This window comes from Fomitopsis serialis, assembly GCF_022376445.1.
Source record: "Fomitopsis serialis strain Sig1Antser10 chromosome Unknown B0H18scaffold_3, whole genome shotgun sequence".
Lineage (NCBI taxonomy): Eukaryota > Fungi > Basidiomycota > Agaricomycetes > Polyporales > Fomitopsidaceae > Fomitopsis > Fomitopsis serialis.
Window position 1 is genome coordinate 581644 of NW_025954963.1, and position 21734 is coordinate 603377.

The 21734-nt window shown below is 56.7% G+C and overlaps 5 protein-coding genes across 5 annotated transcripts; 3 read left to right on the plus strand and 2 right to left on the minus strand.

Annotated features, from left to right (window-relative positions):
- Positions 1–597: 597 nt before the first annotated feature.
- B0H18DRAFT_1100927 (SEN1 N terminal-domain-containing protein) lies at positions 598–6803 on the plus strand (the record flags this gene model as incomplete). The annotated part of the gene is made up of 12 exons (XM_048032507.1): positions 598–640; positions 920–1333; positions 1414–1736; positions 1790–4197; positions 4248–4457; positions 4510–5267; positions 5319–5356; positions 5408–5484; positions 5536–5683; positions 5809–5958; positions 6254–6643; positions 6765–6803. The coding sequence occupies 12 exons, from the start codon at positions 598–600 to the stop codon at positions 6801–6803; spliced, it is 4998 nt and encodes a 1665-aa protein (XP_047899652.1).
- Positions 6695–11594, minus strand: B0H18DRAFT_1164319 (P-loop containing nucleoside triphosphate hydrolase protein). The gene is made up of 14 exons (XM_048035830.1): positions 11235–11594; positions 11116–11178; positions 11003–11052; positions 10491–10941; positions 9687–10425; positions 9296–9630; positions 8849–9236; positions 8642–8797; positions 8413–8585; positions 7728–8363; positions 7556–7675; positions 7389–7502; positions 7096–7339; positions 6695–7045 (listed from the first exon to the last, which is right to left on the minus strand). Exons 1-14 carry the CDS (start codon positions 11439–11441, stop codon positions 6894–6896), a joined length of 3828 nt encoding a protein of 1275 aa, XP_047899653.1. The 5' UTR covers positions 11442–11594; the 3' UTR covers positions 6695–6893.
- Positions 11595–12057: 463 nt separating this feature from the next.
- On the plus strand, positions 12058–15367 carry B0H18DRAFT_973194 (Metalloprotease). Its single transcript, XM_048043917.1, has 15 exons — positions 12058–12527; positions 12587–12592; positions 12643–12990; positions 13047–13067; positions 13123–13254; positions 13311–13505; positions 13562–13859; positions 13923–14009; positions 14063–14291; positions 14348–14395; positions 14454–14546; positions 14597–14676; positions 14731–14860; positions 14923–15064; positions 15120–15367. The coding sequence occupies exons 1-15, from the start codon at positions 12129–12131 to the stop codon at positions 15201–15203; spliced, it is 2292 nt and encodes a 763-aa protein (XP_047899654.1). The 5' UTR covers positions 12058–12128; the 3' UTR covers positions 15204–15367.
- Positions 15368–16191: 824 nt separating this feature from the next.
- On the minus strand, positions 16192–19271 carry B0H18DRAFT_319245 (uncharacterized protein). Its single transcript, XM_048037549.1, has 6 exons — positions 18829–19271; positions 18602–18771; positions 18199–18545; positions 17970–18141; positions 17811–17919; positions 16192–17749 (listed from the first exon to the last, which is right to left on the minus strand). The coding sequence occupies exons 1-6, from the start codon at positions 18850–18852 to the stop codon at positions 16355–16357; spliced, it is 2217 nt and encodes a 738-aa protein (XP_047899655.1). The 5' UTR covers positions 18853–19271; the 3' UTR covers positions 16192–16354.
- An 887-nt stretch (positions 19272–20158) lies between these two features.
- Positions 20159–20775, plus strand: B0H18DRAFT_1113705 (uncharacterized protein; the record flags this gene model as incomplete). The annotated part of the gene is made up of 2 exons (XM_048032995.1): positions 20159–20657; positions 20720–20775. The coding sequence occupies 2 exons, from the start codon at positions 20159–20161 to the stop codon at positions 20773–20775; spliced, it is 555 nt and encodes a 184-aa protein (XP_047899656.1).
- Between the last annotated feature and the right edge of the window lie 959 nt (positions 20776–21734).

The following is a 21734-nucleotide window of genomic DNA, read 5'->3' on the forward strand; positions in this document are numbered from 1 at the left end:
CGACGCGTCGGACGCGACTGAGTCGGACAGACGCTCGTCAGCCCTTTGTCCTCGTTGTGGTCTGACTGAGAATCGTCGACATTTATTCGACGTACCCTCGGCGAACCGCATTCCATACACCATACGTGATCACTATTCTGACTTGGTACACCGGCTTTCTCAGTGTCTAAATCACTCGCTGTTTGGACGCTGGCAAGGACGTTGGGTGTCTCGGGCAAGTAGTCCGTTGTCTCTACTAACTATCGAAGATCTGAAGACAGAACAGGTTGCATCAGGAGAGGAGGAGCTGGCTGTGGGGGATATCTGACCTTGGATGGACTCCTCCTCAAAAGACCCTCAAGAATCGTCTCTGGACACGATTTTGAAGCAGTTCCACGATGTACCCGTCGCAGCACCTTCCGACAAGGTCTTGACACGTCTTACGAACCACCTCATCGGATCTCCTGCTCAAACTGCCGCAAGCACCGCTCATCAGCGTCATGAGCATTGGTTCTGCCCTCGCGCCGATGATACAATCAGAGAGACCGCGGCGTTTCTTATTCGCCTTCACGCTTACAATAGTGACCGGGTGAAGGCATGGAGAAGGCAGCTCCAGAGATGTCTCGCAGGATGCTGTGCCTGTGTCAGAGGATTTCAGGAGGTAAAGATTGCGTCGAGAGAGACGTGAGTCTTGCATATCACATCATCATACTATCCTCCTGATGGTATTACGGCCCTCCTCAGCTACTTCGGGGCCTTCAACGACACAATACTTACGTCCTTTTATGGCAATCTCGACAACTGGGAACTCGAGTCGGTCCTTGCCGGTCTGGCTGAAAAAGGTCTCACAGCGGAGTCCGTGGGCACGGATTCGCATTCGTTGGCTAAAGCTCCTCCCGCGGTCACGTATCACACCTTCTACAACCTACACATCCTACAGGATCTGCGGATATCCAAGATAGTACGAAATTGTATCCCGAGGGCGGCGATATCACTGTGGCCTACGGACTTCCCTCCTCCAGGCTGTTCTATCTCGTAGTGGACGAACGGGAGGACGTCCGCAAATGGGCCTCCGAGCAGTTGGCATTGTGTAAAGCCACATCTATGTCAGCGGAGCGATTCTTGCCCAGTTACTGCACCGTACTCAAGACAGTCACGTCAGCCGTTTCGAATCAGGCAACGGACCACAGTGCTGTCTGCACCGACTCTTCCTTCAGCCGCGATCCGACCGTCCTCTGGTCCGGTTACTGTGACACACTCCGCTACGTGCCGATCGAGTTTCTTCGTCCTCGGAAGTCTCTTGACATCGACATCCGGCATATTGTCACGAACCATCTCCATGACACGGGCAATCGTGCGTCTCCTCCCTGTTTGCGTTATGAGCTGTGCTGATGCTTTCTCTGTCGTCGTTGCCGCGTGCTGTCGATGTTGCAGACTTCGCAGACGTTCTGAAAGTCTTCGTCTTGATCCTATCCAGAATCGGGCCGGGCGTATGGGAAGGCGAGGGAACGGAATACCCTCAAGTCATCTTCAGCTCCGTCAAGGACAACGTCCGTTATCTGGAGATCCTGCAAAACCTCTCGGATGAGCGCAAAGATAATTGGCTACTCAGCTGGTTTGACACCTACCTGAAGTCGATCGGACGGTTACCAATCTGCAAAGACGTCCTTCCACTCCTCGTCCATTTCTTCTGCGAAGAGCTACAGCATGAACGTTTCCAGGTCGTTCGACCCGTGGTCATGAGCATTGCTGTCAGGGTAGGTACCTTCGCGACAGTATTGTCTATCTAGGTGACCATAGGCTGCTACAGATGCTGACCGCCGTGCTTATGCAAGCGGAGAAAGATCACCCAGTACTTAAGCAGAGCCTAGTGTGGGAGATCACGGATGTGCATAGCACTAAGCTTATAGCGGTCTCCTTCGCCAAAGCCTACACCGGAGCCGCCTGGACAGAAGCTCGCACACTCACGCGAAAACTTCTGAAACTCTCGCTGCTGCAGGATATCAAGACCGTTAGTTCCGCCATCTCTCGTCTGTGCGGAACAACGGACCCGTCTGCTGCGCCCACGTCTCTGGACCTTCGGGAGCAGCTGTGGAGGGGAATGTACGGTAGTATCCAGCCTGGCGATTCGGATGCCATGGCCATGATGCTGACGATACTATCAAGCATATCACACATGGACGATCTCAAGGACGTCGCCTTTGCCGACCACATTACTCGTTCCAAGGACGCAGCAATTCTGCAGGGTCTGCTCAGTAGCGTGAATCGTGCCTTGGGTACTATGCGCAGCGGTTTCGGCGATGCCATGACAAGGTACCTCGACCTCAGCCTTCCCTCCGTCGTTGCGGACCTCCTCCGCCGATCGGATGTCGCGAAGAATGTCACCATCCTCATGCTCTCTCCTGTCGAAACATTTCAGGAGAACGCACAGGCGCTGGTCGGTCTTGCAGGCGATGTAGAGGTGCGCTCGGACTGTTTCCGCGCGCTACTGGAGAAGGTCCCGGACGCCACCTTCAGCGGTATCTTGCAGTTTTTGGAGACCTTCATCCACTTCGCCCACGTAGTCCCCGAAGCATGCAGCCTGTCAAAGGCACTAGCCCGCTGTCTAACAGACGTCATCGATGTCCTGTGCTCCAGTCCCGACGGACTCCTGCTGGACCATCAATTCCTCACCAAAGGCGTCGGCGCGGATGTGCCTACCCAGCTGCCCAAATGGTGGAACATGATGACGCAAGCGCTCTCCGTGATCTTTTCGAAGACACCTCGATGGGCCGTCTATTTCGAGAACGCCGAGATGGTGTTATGGATGCGCGACGCCCTTATCTTTGGGCGAGACATGCTGGCGCAGCGCAGAGTCATCGAATCTGCGACTCTCTCACAATCGCAGCAAGCCGCTATCAGTAGGAAGATGTCGCGAGCCGGGAGGAAGATGGTCGACGATCTACAAGCAGTGTTGTTTGAGCTGACACGTTGGCTTCGCCTCACTGACGAGGAGTTGCTGCACCAGTCCTTTGCCTTGCTGGAAACCCTCCTCTCGTGTTTCAGAGAAACCCAGATTCCTCCCAAGGCAGAAGCATTGCAGAAACTGCAGAAGCACGTTGACGATGCGCGGAAGACCGATCCCAACCGTCCTCAAACACGACTGGATGCAGCCAGGCTCGCTAGGCTCCAAGATGCTCTCAGCGGTTTCGACGAAGACGACGAGGTGCAGATCATATCTCACAAGCTCCCTGAGAAACGTAAGGAGCCTTCGGATTCCAAGCCGTCTGCTACGGATCGGAGTAAAAAGGCAAAATTGACCGCTCCTGCGCAAGACCGAGGGATACGTGCGTTGCGAGCGGACGACCGGCAGTCTACAAAGCCCTCCATCTCGAGCTACTTCTCGGCCGAAGACCAGAAGAAACTGCATGCTGCTCCTACGGCTGCCCCTCAACTGTCTCGTGGGCCAAGTGCACAGGTCGCATCGTCTACCAAGAGGACCCCGGAAGTCCATACATCCACAGGAGGCTCGTCGATCCGACCGGCGACTTCGGAGCCCACGACGGAGGCCGATAGCGGGGAGAGTGACGATGACGATGGAGGGGGCTTGGCCTCTCTTTCGAAGCTGCAGCGAACGCCGGTCATCAAGAAGCCCGCGGAGCGCAGACAGGTCATGATGCTGGATATGCCCACAAGGGCCCGCAATCCTACGCTGGAACGTATGAACCGGCGAGAGGATGCTCGGAGGACACAGCTACGGCTCAAGCCAGATGTGTCTGGACTTCATCGTACACTACTCTCGTGGGACTACGACCACGATGGCCCGTCTCCACCTGGCCAGTCCTTGAAGCTTGAGCGCATCCCATCTACCTTTTCGGATGCGGAGCACTTCCGTCGCGTTTTCGAGCCGATGCTGATGCTGGAGTGCTGGACTCAGCTAATTGAATCGAAGGAGGCTACGCTACAAACGTATGATTGTCGTATAGCCAGTCGACAATTTGTCGACGATTGGTTGGACCTCGATGTGTCTTTCTCTGGGAGCGTCGACAAGGATTGGAGGCTCGGTGACGCAGACGTGGTCTTACTGCGCCATCCCCAGAGCAAGAAAGGCGTCCTTGCGAAGGTTCAAAGCTACAAGGGCAGTGCATTTGGTGTTCAGGCCACCGTCCGCTGCTGTGCACGTGGCAGCGACCCTGCGTTGCTGCCCAACTCGACTTGGTCATTGGGCAAAGTGTTGAGGTCAGTTTGTCGCGACGATCCAGGGATACTCCTATGCTGATATGCCTCAGTTTGACTACACTTCACCGAGAATATGCTGCCCTCATGTCGCTGCCATACTACGACCTCGCCGAGACTATATTGCGGGCGAAGCTGAACAAGCCTACGACAGCGGACTCCAGGGAAGTTCAGAGAACGATGGTTGCATACAATGTCAATGAACCGCAGGCTAGAGCCATACTCTATTCACTCACGGCTGACGGCTTCGCACTGATCCAGGGGTAAGCACTCCCCATGTTCCTTTATTCTCTTCTCGGCTGAATGATCACTTAGACCTCCAGGTACTGGGAAGACCTCCACTATTTGCGGCCTTGTACACGCGTTCCTGTCCAGACGGCCCAAGCCGGGTACTCAGATCTACATGAATCGCAATGCAGGCCCAAGCGACAAAGAGCCAGTCAAGAAGATCTTGTTGTGCGCACCTAGCAATGCTGCTATCGATGAAATTGCCTCTCGTCTCAAGGACGGCGTATCTGGAGCAGGACGGCAAGAGAGTTCTCCGAAGGTCGTTCGGCTAGGTAACGTCAAGAACGTTAACACGAGCGTCAGGGACGTCTCCCTCGAGTACCTCATTGAACAGAAGTTGAACGGAAATCCCCAAGTAGCCAATCCCAAGGACGCAGGCGGTGAGATTGCGCGACTACGAGCAGATCTCGAGAATGTGAAGAAGACGCGCCAGAAGAAGTTCGATGAGATATCGCAAATCCATGACAACACGGCGAAAACATTCGCTTTGGAGGAGGATATCAAGAAGCTGAACAAGGAGAAGGGCGCACTTATTCACCAGATTGACAAGCTTAGAGATCAACAGAAATCAGACTCGCGCACTATGGACGCTACTCGACGGCGCTTCCGGACGGAAGTCCTGCAAGAGGCCGATGTCATCTGCAGCACACTCTCTGGCTCTGCATACGAGTATCTAGAACAGTTTGACTTCGAATTGATCGTCATAGACGAGGCCGCTCAGGCCATAGAGTTGAGTTCGCTTATCCCACTGAAGTACAACTCCAAGCACTGTGTCATGGTAGGAGGTATGGCCAGCTTTCCGTATGATTTGTTGCATTGTTGCTAATGATACCTAGATCCCCAGCAATTACCGCCTACCGTCAAGTCGCAAGAGGTGAGTTCTCCATCTCTGGGTCCACTGTGTTGCTCACAGCCATCACACCAGGCGTGTAGCGTTGGTTATAACCAATCTCTCTTCGTGCGACTGCAGCGGCAGCGTCCAGACGCCGTGCACCTGCTGAGGTTCTCACTCTGTCTAGGCTCACCGTAACAGTTCACTGATCCCAAGAATAGCATACAGTACCGTATGCATCCAGACATCAGTCAAGTACCCAGTCGTTTGTTCTATGGTGGCCGCCTCGAGGACGGCCCAGACATGGCGGTCAAGACTCGAAGACCTTGGCACTCGCATGAGAAGTTTGGGACTTACCGATTCTTCAACGTAACTGAAGGTCGAGAAGAGACAGGAATGGGACACTCCTTCATAAACCGCGGGGAAATTCAGTTGCTGCGGCACTCTTCAACCGGCTCCGCCGAGAGTTTGCTTCTTTCGACTTCGATGCAAAGATTGGTATAGTCTCCATGTACCGGGGTCAAATCTTCGCCATTCGACGCGCTTTTGAGGAGAAGTTCGGCCCCGAGATCACGAGCGTTGTGGACTTCAATACTGTTGATGGCTTCCAAGGTCAAGAGAAAGATATCGTAATCTTGTCTTGTGTACGCGCTGGTCCAAATGTGCAAACCGTAGGGTTCTTGCGAGGTAAGGTGTACCTTGTATCCCAACGGAGCAGTTTTCACCAGAGTTCGCATTTTGTAGACATCAGACGCATGAACGTGGCTCTGACACGTGCAAAATCCTCGATTTTCGTACTCGGCCATGCTGCAACTCTTGAGAGGAGCGATGACATTTGGCGTAGCATTGTTGTTGATGCACGGGAAAGAAATCGCTTAGCTAACGTGAGTCGCTTAAACAACTCTATGGTACACTCTTTCACAACTATCTTCCCTGCAGGTAAATGTTGCTTATTTCACTGCGGCAACAAAGGCGGCGACCAAACCTCAGTCCTCCACGAAAGCGCCCAAGACACAGTCCAAGATCCAGCCGTCTGAGACCACGATGCATTCGACTGTTCCGGATACCTTGTTGACGCCTCGAGAGCTCAAATCTGCTGGAAATAGCGGAAGTTTCGCAGTTCCTCCTCCGGCCATTACGTCTTCTGACGGCACGGCAAAGCCCAACGAGGATAAGCTGAGCCTGAAGCGCCCTGCGCCGACAGAGGAGGCAGGTGATGATGCAAAAGCAGTTTCGAACGGGGCTGCAAGCAGCGCACAGGCATCTTCAAAACCACCTCCCAAGAAGCGACCGAAAGCGGCACCCAGTTTGTTCATACCCAAAAACAAAGTAAGCTGCATAAGTGCATTCTCGGCCGGGCGGAAACTGATTCAGTTACAGCGTCCCCCGTAGTCGACGACGAACCGATGACGTCTCATCTCTTGCATTCTTCTCCATCATCTTGCTGCAGCATAGCCTCCCATCTATCATCACATTGATCATTGCTTAGCACAATAACTTATCATCGCTATCGTTGCATGGTCCTCTTCACCGTATATTCTAACATCGCATTATGACTAGGCACAATTAAGGCACAATACTAATGAGACTCAATAGGAGGCAACTCCCAACCTGCAGGCCCGAAGTGCGGAATAACGACGATTCTGCCATCCTTTGTTGTGATAGGCTTGGAGAACGTGCACAATGACTTACCCAGGCTGGAGAGCCACGCGGCATTGCACACCGTTAGACCTGCTGGACTCGTGAGAGATGAACATATACGACGCAAGCAAACAACGCACCCTTCATCCAGATGCGGGTCGTTCGGACTACCTCTAGGAAGACAATGTAGTCTGGGGGAGGAGTATTGTGAAGTACAGAAGAGGGATGGACGTAGACATCGTCAGTGATTCCCATGGCTCGGTATGCGACGCCCTTGCATGTGGTGAATTTATCTCCGGACGCAGATCCCTTGTCAATCAGGTCTTTGCGGACAGCAACTTGATCAATGAACCCGGCAGTCAAAAGTTGCTTGAGCACCTTGAGCTGTGCAGCGTGTCAGCGCGATGTAAGAGAACACAGACAGAGTACCGACCTGAAGGGCACTTGGCGGCTTGAGGTTTGCAACAAATCCTGTGTGCAGATCGGGAAAATTCGTCTGGACAATGCTGCTAATCTGAGCACGAAGTTTGTGGATCTCTTCCATCGCCTGTTGTTTGGTCCGTGAGGACAAGTCCGAGTGTCATGAAAGAGACGAGTTACCTTCGGCCTCACGAAATGCTCAGAGCAGAACGAATGACCACCGCCAGCATACTCGTATGCACCGACGACTGACAACATCTTGAAGACATCGCTGCTTGAGTTCCCTAGAGACGCGTGTGTCTTTTTCAGACATGAGCTGACGATATCTACTGCCGAGGACTGATATACATACCTGCTGCGACCGGAAGTACGCTCGTCTGCGCAAGCGGCGAACCTCTTTCGATTTGGCAGCTTCGCCAGTGAGATGCGACAACTCCGAGTCATCGTCATCGGGATTATCGGAATCTTCCGCATCCCCCATGACCTCCTCGCGCAGGAAGGGGTCGCCAACAGACAAGATAGAGACGACGGTGATCACATATGGGAGGCACCCATGCTGCCGTCCACTGACCAGCATCCTCGAATACCGTGGTGACAGAGGGAAGAGCGACATGGCCTTGCCAATCTCAGTGATACTTCCTCCTAAAATCACTGCACCTCCCGCCGACGGAGCCAGTGCGCCCAAATGGGTTAGCACGGTCTCCGCCTTGCGCAGACTTGTCCGATCAGGAGGCGTGGGGAAGGGAAAGTTGACGACAGCGTCGATGTTCATGCTCTTCATCTGCAGCACGACACCTTCGATGGGAACACGAAGTATCTCGGGTTGAGCGAACTGTTCGAAGTAGTGTTCGAACAGTGCCGAGGAGTAGAGGCGGTAGCAGTGTCCAGGGCCCGTTCGGCCAGCACGACCTGCCCTTTGAGCGGCGGATGCTTTAGAGATCCAACTGACCTGGAACGCTTGCACCCCGTTTGCCACGTCGTATCGTCGCTGAAAACGGCGTGAGGGGAGAACCCGAAGAGATGGGTTGCAGCCGTACCTCCTTCGCCCGGCCGCTGTCAACGACGTATCGTATATCAGGGATGGTGAGCGATGTCTCGGCTACGTTCGTGGACACAACGACAAGTCGGTGTCCGGGAGGTGGGGGCTTGAATACCTGCATCTGCTTTTCGCTCGGAAGCAATGCATACAGAGGGACGATGTGCATGGGGACTGTACCAGCGACGATCAGCGAGTGAGCTTCTAGTAGAAAAAGGAATCAAACATACCGTCAGACTCTTCTGTGTCTATACCCAATTTCTCATCCTCGTCATCATCGCTGTCGAGGGCCTCTGGGTCGTCGTCGACGGGGCCGCCTTCGCCATCTACATCGAGGGCAAGGGCTTCCTGATCTCCCAGCTCAAGATCCTCTGCTTCCACGTCGGCTTGATGACAATCAATACAAGAAACAACCATCGCGCGAAACTCATGCATACCTTGTGCAGGCGCTACAGCAGTGATTTTGACGTCCTCCACGCGCGGTTCTCGCTCTTGCATCCTCGCCTTCGTCTCCCTCATCTTCCTCCGCGCTTCCAACGCCTTCGCGCCATACCTTGCCTCCAGCTTCCTGCACACGCCAGCGATCTCGTTCTGGCCCGTCAGGAAGATGAGGATCCCGCCTGGTGGGAGTCGCGCGTGGATCTTGCTGGCCTTCTTGACGGCCTCCGACACGTAGTCGGACGCCGTGCGTCGGCTGAAGTGGACCGTGACGGGGTGCTGACGCGCAGGGATGTGGATGATGGGCGGGGGCGTGGCGAAGAGTGTCTTGTTCTCGGCGAAGTCGGACACACGGAGCGTGGCGGACATGACAATCAGGCGGAGGGGCTGCAGCAAGGGCTCAGTTAAGTTCGCAAGTTGCTGGCACACGGTATGTCTGAACGCACCTTGGCACCGTCCTTTCCTTCCCTCCACATCTCCTCCCTCAACTTCACGACACGACTCAGCACGCCGATGAGGATGTCGGTGTTCATGCTCCGTTCATGTGCCTCGTCGATGATGATGACCGAGTACTTCGTGAGCAGGAAATCCATCGCCAGCTCGCGCAGGAGGACACCATCCGTCATGAACTTGACGGAGGTAGTCGGAGCGACAGTAGCGTCGTACCGGATCTGGTACGACACTCGCGAAGGAGGCAGCGAGAGCTCGTGTGCGACGCGCGATGCCATAGACATCGCGGCGACACGACGGGGCTGAGTGACACCAATCAAGCCTGGGTTGTCTGTGAATGAACACGGTTCAGTATCGACATCATTGCCGAACAGTGATTGCACGCACCGCTCCCCGGCGAACCGAACCCAGCTTCATACAAGAACTGCGGCACCTGCGTCGTCTTCCCGCTCCCCGTTTCTCCACAGATCACCACCACACTGTTCAGTAAGATCGCCTCCATGATCGGCTGCTCTTCCGCCACGATCGGGAGCATGAGTCTGCTCTCCTGCACCTCCGGCGACCGCGTTACCTCGACGACCTTCCTCGGGAATGCACTCCCGCGCACTTTCGACGCCTCGGCGGATTGTTGGACGGCCTTTGCAAAGGATGTCGTTGGGACCTGGAGGTCCTCACCTAATGGACCACGAAGGAGTCCGTCCGTCGGCGGTAGCTCGGTTTTGCGTTTCTTGGCGGGCGGCGGGACTGCCTCGGTGTCTGGTGTAGCGGATGGTTCGGATGTTGGCACGGGCGCGACGTAGCCTTTGACGGTACTGAGCTGTTGCAGAGCCCATTCCTTGAAGCCGAGTTTGCGCTTCGCAGGTCGTGTATTCCCTTCCTCCTGTAGTGGGGAGCCACCAGAGCTGTCATCATCGTCTTCACCATCGGACTCGGACGCGTCGTCCTCTGAGCCGCTGTTCTCTGAGCCTGACGACTCGGCAGAATCGTGAATGCCAGACCACTCCGACCCGTCGTCATCGCTCTCGTTTGAATCGTAAGCAGAATCAGAGCTGTCAAAGGAAGTGTCCGAGTCTTCGCCGGAAGCTGTGGGCATGGATGCCTTAGTCTTCCATGATGCGAAAGCCGTCTGCACATGGAGCACGTCAGTAAGTCCCTAGCAGGCAACACGCATGATGAGCATTTGAGCACTACCTTGGAGCCTTTTGCCTTCCTCTTCGAAACCTTGGGCGCAACGACGGAACCGTCCGCGTTACGCTTCAGCGCGGAGCCGACCTGTACGGGCATGGCAGGTGCAGAACTCTCCTCTGGTGACAACTTGGTCGTCGAGAGCCCAGAATCCACGATCACAACCGGGTTCGCCCTCGAAGTACCAACCTCGTCTTGCGTGTCCTTCTCGTCGGCCTCGCCATCAGCCAACATGACGTCCTCTCCTTCCGACTCGCCCTCGTCATTACCATACGAAGGGACGTTGACCGGTTGGCCTCGCCTGTGCTTGCCTTTGCGCATTGTGCCGTCCATAGCTCGTCGGACCTCCTTGTCCTCTTGCTTGTCTAGCATGTCCTTGTGCGTGGACGCCTTGCCGGTGCCAAGGGTAGCAGAAGACTGCAATTGGAGTGCAGTGGACAGCTTTGCTTGACTCTTGCTTGGGGAAACATGTCTGTATGAACGGGCTGATCATGCCAGACCGAGTATGATGTACTCACGAGAGCTTCTCAAAGAGGTCCACTCGCTCTTCTTGTTTGAGTTTCTTCTCCTGTTATCCAAAGGCAACTTCAGAAGAGTACTACTACATAGCCGTACAGGAAGGAACACTCACGATGTACTTCTCGAGCCTCTTCTTCTTCTTGCCACTCGCCTTTGAGTCTTGTTGAGCAAGAAGCTACGCATACCGTTAGCATATATCCGCATGCACGCCAGTCCAGCCGTGTAACGTACTTCATGCCTCAGCTTTTCCCTGCGGTCGAGCTCCTTCTGCTCGACACTCTTTGGTACGACAATCTCGGCATTAGGGTTTTCATCCGTAACAGTCTGATCCTGCGCGTCCTTTGCATTGCGCTTTCCTCTCTTCTTATGTGATGAGCCACCGACTGTGGACTGACGGGCTTTGGCGTTGTACCTCTGTCTGGTTCTGTCCACAGGCATGTCGGGCAAGGTTAATGTTTGTATGCCACACGGCCAGGTACTGACAGATATCTATGAAAGCGTAGTATCGCGTTGCAAGGTTTGCCGGGGTGCTGAAGGCTTGCAGCTTTTCGATCGTCGCTGGCCCGGTGCAGCCACCACCGGAGGTCGTCTTTCGGCGCTTATCCTAGCGAGCAAAATCTGAGGATGCTCGATCAGATCCGGATCTCGATATTCACCCAATTTGGAAAGTACCACACTTCGCTCGTTCCTCCTCCGATGGTACAGTAAAGTGTACGCTGGCGTGCATAACTTATGATAGCCAGAAGCGAGTGCGGAGGGACAGCAGTCTTTTTCTTTGTTCGTGAGGATGTCACCATTCATTGAGCACGTAGTAGATGCAGGCTACTACTAAGGCCGTGTGTGACCTGTGATACCAGTTGTTTCCTCAGTTACAGCACACAGCGATATCTATGCGTAAGTCGTCGTTTTTCTTTTGACCGTCATTGAGAAGATAATTGATTACGCCTGTAATGTGTCGTCTTCAGTCAATTGACGACTCTCAGAGGACGCGTCGTTCCACGTGATCGCGGAGGTTGCCCACAGCGCCGCTAACCTGATTCCGACTTGTGCGTCCCCTCGTTTCGCCTTACCTGGATCTCCGCTGCTGAGCGTAGGCACTTCCGGAGCCATATCTGACTAGAGCGCATGCGTGGCTCAGTGGTAGTGCAGCAGGCCCGCTGGATCGCTGGACGCCGAAGAAGCCTTCCATTTCCCCGCCTGAGCAGCCCTGCCAGTCTCAGTCTCTCCGCGAGGCACACGTCTTCAGGTGCTCCTTCTGTCACGAGAGCCACCTCACTGCGGGATCTCTATTCCCATCGATCCCAGTCCACGCTTGCTCCGCCGAACGCGCGACTGCTCTCGACTGCGTTCTCTCTTTCACCCGCCAGCACTACCATGGCCGCCCTCACTCCTCCTCAGGCCGCTCCGACGTGGACTCACTCTGCCGACGATGTTCTGCGACTCACTAAGGAAGCTATCGAGAACGATAAGGCCGCACTTGACAAGGTCGCTGCTCTGAAGCCCGAAGACTCCAACTTTGAAACTGCAAGTAGTAATGAAACCTCTTAATTGTATATCTTTGACGCGGGGCGTGCTCAAAACAGGTCTTCGTAAGTACTCGTGCTTCAGATTCAGACCCTCTTTTACTGAAGCGTCGCAGCTTCCTCTCGTCGAAGCAGAAACTGTGCTAGACGCGGTCGTGGAACCTCTGTCATTCTACCAAAACGTTTCCTCCTCAAAGGAGCTCCGTGATGCCTCTAACGAAGCCGAAGTTCTCGTCCGCAACTACGGAGTCGACGCCTCCATGCGACTGGATGTCTTCCAGGCCAAGCTTGCCGCCGAGAAGAATATCATAGCGAGCGGTCAGAACCTCGACGCAGAGGAGCAGCGCTTGGTGGACAAGATGATCCTGGACGGGAAGCGCGCCGGGCTTGCATTGCCCGAGGCGCAGCGCGACGAGCTGATGAAGCTCAAGAAGGAACTGAGTCAGGCGTCTCTGGAGTTCAGCGTGAGCGTCGAGGAATTGTACACTACGTGTCGCATATTGAAGTGGCTGAATGACAGAAAAACTACAATGAGGAGAACGTTAGCTTTTGTGCTCAATCTAACATGGTTCGTCAGACACTGATAGCGAGGGCAGAATACGGTTACGTTCACCTTGGAAGAGCTGAAAGGCGTGCCTTCGGATGTCATCTCCGGGTTCACAAAACGCGAGGACGGAGGAAAGGAAGTATACGCTGTCACGATGAAGACTCCAGACATATTCCCCATCGTAAGCTCACTGACGCAGCAGCGTAAACAATACACCTGGTTGACGTCCGCCCGCAGTTCAGGATGGCCGAGAACCCAGAGACACGTAGACGAGCCTCAGAAGCCTACGATCGCAGGCTGGAAATCAACGCGCCCATCTTGGACAAGATGCTCGGTCTGCGCCGCAAGATCTCTGGCCTCCTCGGCTACCCGACCTGGGCGGACTACGTCACGGAAGTCAAGATGGCGAAGAACGCAAAGACCGTCGTCGAGGCGAGTCGTCTCCTCACCTTACCTACGCACGGCCCTCTCCTAACCCCTCCCCACAGTTCCTGGACGATCTGGAACAGAAGCTCCGCCCCATCAGCGCACACGAGCGCACGACGCTGCTCGCGCTCAAGCAGGAGGAGCACGCTGCGAAGGGCTACCCCTTCGACGGCGAGCTTTACATGCACGACTTTTGGTACTACCAGCGTCGCCTCCTTGAGCGCGACCTCGAGCTCGACGACCAGAAGGTGAAGGAGCACTTCCCCGTGACCAAGGTCGTCCCCGCCATCCTAGAGATCTACCAGAAGCTTCTGGGCGTGCAGTTCGTGGAGGTGAAGAACGAGAAGCTGTGGCACCCAGGTTCGTGCCGTCTGAATGCGGATACTGTCAATCCAAGATATTTATGATGTTCTCTCGAGTTAGACGTGCAGCAATTTGCCGTATGGGAGAACGGTGCCAAGGATGAGTCTGGCTTCGTCGGCTACTGCTATCTCGACCTGTTCCCGCGAGGTATGCTGACTCCGCCATCCTGAGGTCTGGTTTACTTTTCTATTCTCCTTCAGACTCGAAGTACTCGCATGCCGCAGTCTGGCCGCTCCTTTCTGGCCACACACGGCGCGACGGCACACGCTCCTACCCCCTCGCCGCGATGGTCGCGAACCTCGCGAAGCCAACGCCAACGGCGCCCGCGCTGATGCAGCATACCGACGTCGTAACGTTCTTCCATGAGATGGGCCACGTCTTCCATGGGTTGCTAAGCAAGACGCGGTTTGCGAGGTTCCACGGCACTGCGTGAGTCCGTGCTTCCCAGAGAGGATGCTGCGGCTGCTGACGTTGGTGTGGTCTAGGGTTGCGAGGGACTTCGTCGAGGCGCCTTCTCAAATGTTGGAAAACTGGTGAGTGGCGGGGTGGCCGTAGAAGTTCTCCTGAGGAGGCACGCTGACAGGATGATAGGTGCTTCGAACCCGAAGTGCTCGAGAAGATGTCCAGCCATTACGAGACGAAGAAGCCGCTCCCGCGCGACCTCATCGACAAGATCATCAAGAGGTATAATGCAGTCTTATCCTTGCGCAGGAAGCTCCTGACCGTACCAATAGTCGCTACGTGAACGTCGGTCTCTATTACCTCCGCCAAGTCTTCTTCGCGAAATTCGACATCAAGGTGCACACGGACAAGGGTGCGTGACGATTAGCCCGTCCCCACATCTCGCTCACCGCTCGCTCACATGCAGAGCGCACCGACTACACCGCGCTGTGGAACGACCTCCGCGAGGCGACCACCACGCTCAAGTTCAAGCAGCGCGCCGCGGGCCAAGGCTCGTTCAACCACATCGCGGGCGGATACGACGCGGGCTACTACGGGTGAGTGCCGCCAATACACGACTCCGCGTCGAGCACCTGACCGCGTCCTGGCTCGACCACAGCTACACGTACTCGCTCGTCTTCGCGGCCGACATGTACGCCACCGTCTTCAAGCCGGACCCGCTCGACCCCGCCCGCGGCGCCAAGTACCGCGAGGCGATCCTCCGGCCAGGCGGCAGCAGGGAAGAGGACGACTCGCTCAAGGTGACGTCTCTCTCCGCGGCACTCTGGAACGCGGGCGTGGCTGACCGCATGACAGGAGTTCCTCGGGCGGCCGCCGAACTCAGAGGCGTTCGTGCGCGAGCTGTTCGGGCACACGGCGTCGGTCGGGTCCAACCTCTAGCCTCCCTCGCACTAGAACTAGCACGGACTGTCTGTCACCCACGCTTTCGATCAACTCACTCTGCATCGCACGGCCGCATGTCTTCTGCTCGCACACTCAATACACACACTATTCACGCCGAATCCGCTCACGAGGTCGTCAACGTGACGGACCATCTCGGACCATGTCACCTCTCTCGAGCTGAGACTGACGTGTTTGGAAAGGTGGGGTTTAAATAAGACGGCAGACCCAGATGGGCCCGTGTAACATCGATCCGTGTCGACGTTTGGCAGTGACTGCCACCAGCGGTTTGAAGTTGAGTGGTCAATATGCCCCGATACTCAATAGTCTCGACGTCCTGTTGCTGCATCTGATACTGTACATAGTGCCACACTCCTCAACGTAGTACTGAGCCGGCGGGATGCGCGGGCACTGATTGAGGTGTCCATGGTCTACAGACGGTCCAGGCGTCCGAGTCGCAGACTCGCTGTCGTACATCGCTCAAGCGAAATATCCACGCGCCACACACCAAGAAATGACTCCTCTGTATGAAACCAACTCTGTTCACTACAGACACCACGTACACACGACTACAATGCAGTACCAGTACCAAGTAGTACCACACATAACACGAGTAACACTAACAACTGCGACAGCTCTACAATCCGACAACTTGGTCCACAGCTCGACGCGACAAACAGGTGCGTTGCAATGAATGCGGCACGTATACGCTACAGCCGGGGTTACAACAATGATGGCGGGGGTGGGAGGGGGGAGAGGGAGGGGGCAGGGGCGGACATAAGGCGGGAACTCCAGAAGCCCTGCGCACGAAGTAATACATAACATACAATCTACAACCCAGTTCAGAAGACGCGGTGTGGGTGGTAATATTGCGAGAGGCGGTAATGGTCACAAGGGACAACTGCAAAGCGGGGAAGTGGAAGACGAACAGTGCATGCAGGAAGCGGATTACAATGGAAGGGGGCACCGAAGGAGCGTGAACATCAGGGGTGTTGCCACATGCGACTAGGGAGAGCGATCGCGCGGAGGGGAGAACACGACGAGATCAAAGAGAGCAAGGCAAACAGTCTCAGTCTTCATAGTATCGCGATAGAGCCAACGAAAGCGTCTGCACAGCGACTCGAACAAGAAACAGCGTGGGCGAGAGGCGATCACCGCGGGACCGGCGCACCCGTCAGCCCGCCCACGACGACACACGCCACCACAGCTGCAATCAACGCGCTCCTCACCACGATTTCCCACTGCGCCCTCGTCACGACGGGGTTCAGCACCGGGGTCAGGGGCACCGCAAACGCAGGCACCGCGCGCACCTTCCTGAAGCGCACCGTCCAGCCGAGCTTCACGTCCGCCTCCTTCTCCTCTTCCTTCTCCGCGTAGCACTCGGACGTGACCGATGGCGACGTCGGCGAGGTGACAGTGACACTCGCGCTCGGCACGAGGTTGGGGAACGTGAATGCGCTGGCCGCGCCGAGAGTCCCTGTCGGCGACATCTCGAACGGGTCCGCTGCGACTCCCCAGCCGATTCCCCACCCCTGCTCCTTCTCGAGCTCCGCGACGCACACGGGCACGCCGTTGATCTCGCGCTCGATGTGCACGCGCACAACATTTCCGGGGCTGCACCGTGTCTGCCAGCGGCTGAGCACTCCCTTTGGCCCGAGGCTCATCCACTTGTCGAGGGAGTTGATCGCCCCGGTGATCTTGCCCGAGCTCTTCGCCGCTTTCTCGTCCGTCTGGCCCCCGGGTTCCCGGCGAGCCTGTCCGCGGAAACGTCCAGTGGCGAACCGTGGACGCCTCGGGGGCAGCGCATCGAAATCGAACGCCTCGACGGGCTGTCGTGCTGCAATGCTGCGTCCAGCCTCGACGTCACCGCCAATTTCGCCTTTGACGTCGTACGAGAATGGGCGAATAAAGGTAGCCGTAGTCGTCACTTCCGCCTCTTCACTGGAGTCGTAGTCGGGCCAGAGCGGCGGCCGGCCAACGGGGAACGACGCAGTTGCGGGGCCCTCGGGCGCGGGATGCTCGTCATAGAACGCCTCCGAGATTTCGATGCATGGCGTATCCGCAGGCGGGTGACGTTGGCTGCGTTCGTCATCGTCCTCGTACCCGCTGTCGTCACCGTCGTCCTCGTCGGTGTACTGCACAGAGGCAACTTCGATGTCGCACTCTTGCGATGCGCGCTCAGGACGTGTCAATACGCGTTGCGGCAGTTGAATATCAATATCGCTATCCTCGGAAAACCTTGACGTCGGTGTGATAATCGTAAGCTTTGGCTTTTCGCGCTGAATGGTACTGCTTCCACCGAGTTCGACTGGCTTAACGGGAATAGGGTTGCTGATTTCAGGGAGGGAAAACTGACGACGCGGGCGGCGGAATGGGACATTGAACTGGACTGGGATGGGGGTATCAGGCGCGGCGCGCGGTTGGAAGAGCGACGCAACCGAGCCGGAGGGTGAGGGGTGGGGCTGAGGGTCGGAGATGGGAGGACGAACAAGCTCGAATGATCGTAGTTGTCGAAGATCACCGAAAACGTAGATCATCATGCAGACCTATCAAACAAATCCTTTATCAATGGAAATGGTCTCGAGAGAGATAGAGGCGCATACATACCCCGTACATCGCGGAGATGAAGATCGTCAAGCCCGCCCACATACCAGGAATAGCAGCTAGCCTCCACCAGCGGTTGCCACGAACCGCGAAGTTGACGATGAGCGGAACGCTGTTCCATAGTGAGGAACGCTCGCGTTGTACCAAGGCTGATAGGCTTACCTGCCCGCAATGCCAATGACGATTCCTCCCGCACTTCCACAGACTGCCCGAGGAGTTCCTACGTTGTTGTACGTCGCTAGTACAAAACGTTGCAGGCTTTCTGTGAGCATCTCTCGCACAACCTCCGCGAGCTCGTTAAACACCGCAGGATCCGGGGGAGGAACGTTGTGCCCTGCGCATATAGTCACAGTTGAGCACTGTTTAAGGAAGGACTGACATCCGTACGCACCTTCGAGACCCCACACACACGTCGACTGGCTTTGGCTCCAAGATGCCCCATGTGCAGACTCACTCTTGTCCTCGGGAGCTCCTGCCAGGCTGATCGGCGAAGACGTATGGAACGGTGCCAGGACATCACTGGGGACATCCAATTCGTAATCACCGTTGGGAGTGAGGAAGGTACGTTTCGCCCGCGAGTAGGAGTAGGACAGCTCCGGATTCGCGGGCAGCGCGGATTGGGGCGTGCGGTACTCGCGTCGAGGAGTGCCGTTGTACGACGACATGCGCGCGAGCCGGCTCTTGCGCACCCATTCTCCGTACGTCTGAGTATACTCGCGCAGCCAGAGGATGAAATACCTGAGCCGAGCGCCCACGTGAGGAGAAGAAGGTTGGCTTATGGTTGGGTGACGTACAGATTCTCCGCACTCTGCTCAACGAACAGCAACCACTCCTCAAAGTCCTTCAGACCGAGGGGCGGGAGATGCTTGCGCTCGAGGATGTCGTCGAGGCTAATCTCGAAGCGGGGGATTACGCCGAAGGTGGGGACCTGTCCTCGCGCCGGCGGCGGATTAAAGATGCGCGCCTGTGCGCATATAGTCAGTGTTATTTTTCTTGGCGGACCGGGAGACAGAGAACGCACGGGCAGCGAGACGAGGCCTGGCATCTGAGCCTGATTGTCTTTGGCTGGGACTGGACGGGCGCCGGAAGGGGGGTCGGGACGCCCGGTGCGCGCTGGCTGGACACGAGGACGGGCTTGGGATACGTCGGGGGACCACTCGAGCTCATCGCGAGCAGCGACGAGGGGGAAAGGGTTCACGGCGCAGCGGGGACAGCGGGGGGAGAGGCGGCGGCAGCGAGTGGGGGGCGGACGGAGCGCATGAGCTGGTGAATATGGGCCGAGGAGGGAGTAAAAAGGTCGGGCGTGACGGGCGATAATCGTCTGGGGAAGCCTCGCGGGGACCCGGCGTGCAGTGACAAGTTCTGGCAGGGAACACGCTCCAGCGACAGGGAAGTCTCCTCCTGCCTCTTCTGCTCAGTCTGGGCGCCTCTCCTCCTGCATCCGCCCGGCGTCTGCCCAGCCCAGCAGCCTCCTCCGCCCACTGCCCACCGAGCCCGGCCTGCGCACGGCGGCGCCACCGCATCGAGTTCCGACACCGCCGCTGGCACTGTTCGCGTCGCCCGAGACAGCGTGCGTCTGCCATGGCCCACGGCCCGTCCACGCGCGACGCAACTCTCGCCGGCGCGGGCGAGGTCCGGTGCTTTTGGGTGAGTAATGCGGCGAAGGCCTGCATTCAAAGTTTGGGTTGGCTGTCGACAGTGTATTAACGAAGCTTCCCGCCGCCCGGCAAGTCCGAGAAGGTGTCGCCCATGACACTTACCCCGAGATTATGGCAACCTCGCTGGATCAGATGGTGCGCGTTTTGCAGGTGCGCCCGCTCTGCTGCATGCATCCTGCGATCGTCGAGCCCAAACAGGCGTGGCGCGTTGCTTGCTGTACGCTGCATCACTGAGGCTGAGCGCTGAGCGCTAAGTGACATGATCAATGCATGCTCGAGGCGACACGCGCTGACCTTGTCGAAGACGCCCGCACACGATCTGATCTCCGCCACACCGCGCCCGTTCCAAACCTGGCACTCCTCCCGCCCTCCACCTGCGATGTGTTCGACTTTGAACTCTGCCAAGGTCGGTCTATCCTCTGTTCGGTCGCGGCGACACATATCTCCCCTCTCCCCGGCTAGAATTGCCCTATCGGTGTCGGCTGCCACAAGTGATTGTGCATGCCATGTACGACACTGAATAGTGTTCAATGAAGCCCAGAACGGTATGTGTTCCGCCGCAGAACTCCACAACTCGCCTCGAGACTCGCTGTCACGCTACTTCAGCACGCCACGCACATGTCGCGCCCAGGAAGGCTCCATTCCCCTTGAGGGCGCAACGCACGTCGATCAAGAGCTTCGTGGCGCAACGCGATGCCGGCAGCCGATCTCGCCCCGCCGCACCTCGTCTCCCGACCTCCCTCGTCTGGCCAGTCACATCAGGCATATCCAGAGTCCGAAGGTACGTTCAGCACATGTCTACGCCCCCGGCCAACAAACCAGTCCCCCGGCGCACGCGCATCAACGCTGTCGACGCCCGTACTGTACGCCAGCGTGCATGTGCACACTCCCGACGCCACCCGGATCCGAATCACGCCCCTCTGGCATCCGCCTGCCCGACGAGCGTTGTTGAACGGTGCCCAGGGCGGGCTGTGGCTGGATGGGCGGGAAGCAGTGAGGTTGTCGGAGTCGGACGTGAAGCGAGGCGCACTGACGCGCATCGCGCCACCGTTCCGGGAATCTCTTGCCTCTGTTCCCCTGTGGGCGTGCAGAACTTCCATGCGCGTCATGCGCGTCCAAATCGCGAGCCACACGCGAACTCCCCCCGACGATCCCCTCGCAGAAGCCCCTCTGGCGGCACCGGCGCCCTCGAGTAGGTTGTTCCGGGGCCTCCCTCGCTCAGAAGCCCCATTGACTTTAATCTGTGATGCGAAGCCGCCAACACAATCTGCGATTCGCCGACGCCGCCACGCACTGCCTATGGCCAATGAGCGCACCCGATTAAGCCGGTCTTGCCAGAGCCTCAGCTTGGGTGAACAGCCGCGGCTCATTCATCTGCTCGGTCGTGCTGAGAAGTAACCGGATCTTCGTGCTCTTGATCACCGGTGGCGAGGTGTGGGGTCAAGCGAATTCTCTTCATGCACTGTCTTCGCTGAATTGTACGCAGACAGGTAGCTGCACGACGGCGCGGCAGCGTTAGTGGTCGCTTGTCTGAAACGTCACGTCGTCTCCTCATGCAGTGTCAGCAAGTCCTTAAGCACTGTACGAGTCGGCTTCATGATCAACCTACGCAGAGCCGAAGTATTTTGGCCAACAATCCCACAGGCGTCAGATATACCTGCTACTACAGTCTACAGCCGGTCCGATGAGTGCCACAGACGCGTCGTAGGGTGCACGTGACCGTTCTCGTACAACGTGCGAAGGTGGCAGACGCCCATGCAGTGCCGACTCGATGGATGGCTGAATGTCGATCGTTGTACTCCACAGCCGTCGTACGCATCGACCAACAACGTCTTGTCCGTCATGTCTGTGCGGTCCACATCTTGGCAGAATATGTCGCGTGTCGGAGGCGTGCATCCCCTGGAAGATGATTAGGCCACCGTTGTCATAACCTATTGTCCCTGGCGCCACTGCATCGTGATGAGTGGCGACCGCGGAAGTATAACAGTCGGAGGTTGGCTGAGGAGTTGTTCTCCTGTCTTGTTGCACTCGGTCAGACAAACTGCCGAGTTGCAGTGTTGTTCAGCTCAAGTATAAGCGGACTGGTCTAGTACCGTACGTGCAACAAACCTCCTTCCAACCATCTTTCAATCTAGGTGAGCTGTGATCCAATGCACAGTCTCGGCGCCGTCAGCTTTGTTGCGTTGCTAACCGTTGCTAGGTCCTGCTGTGCGGTCCCTCCGCGGCGCGAACGTAGGCGGAAGTGTGTACATATGTTCAACAACGACCC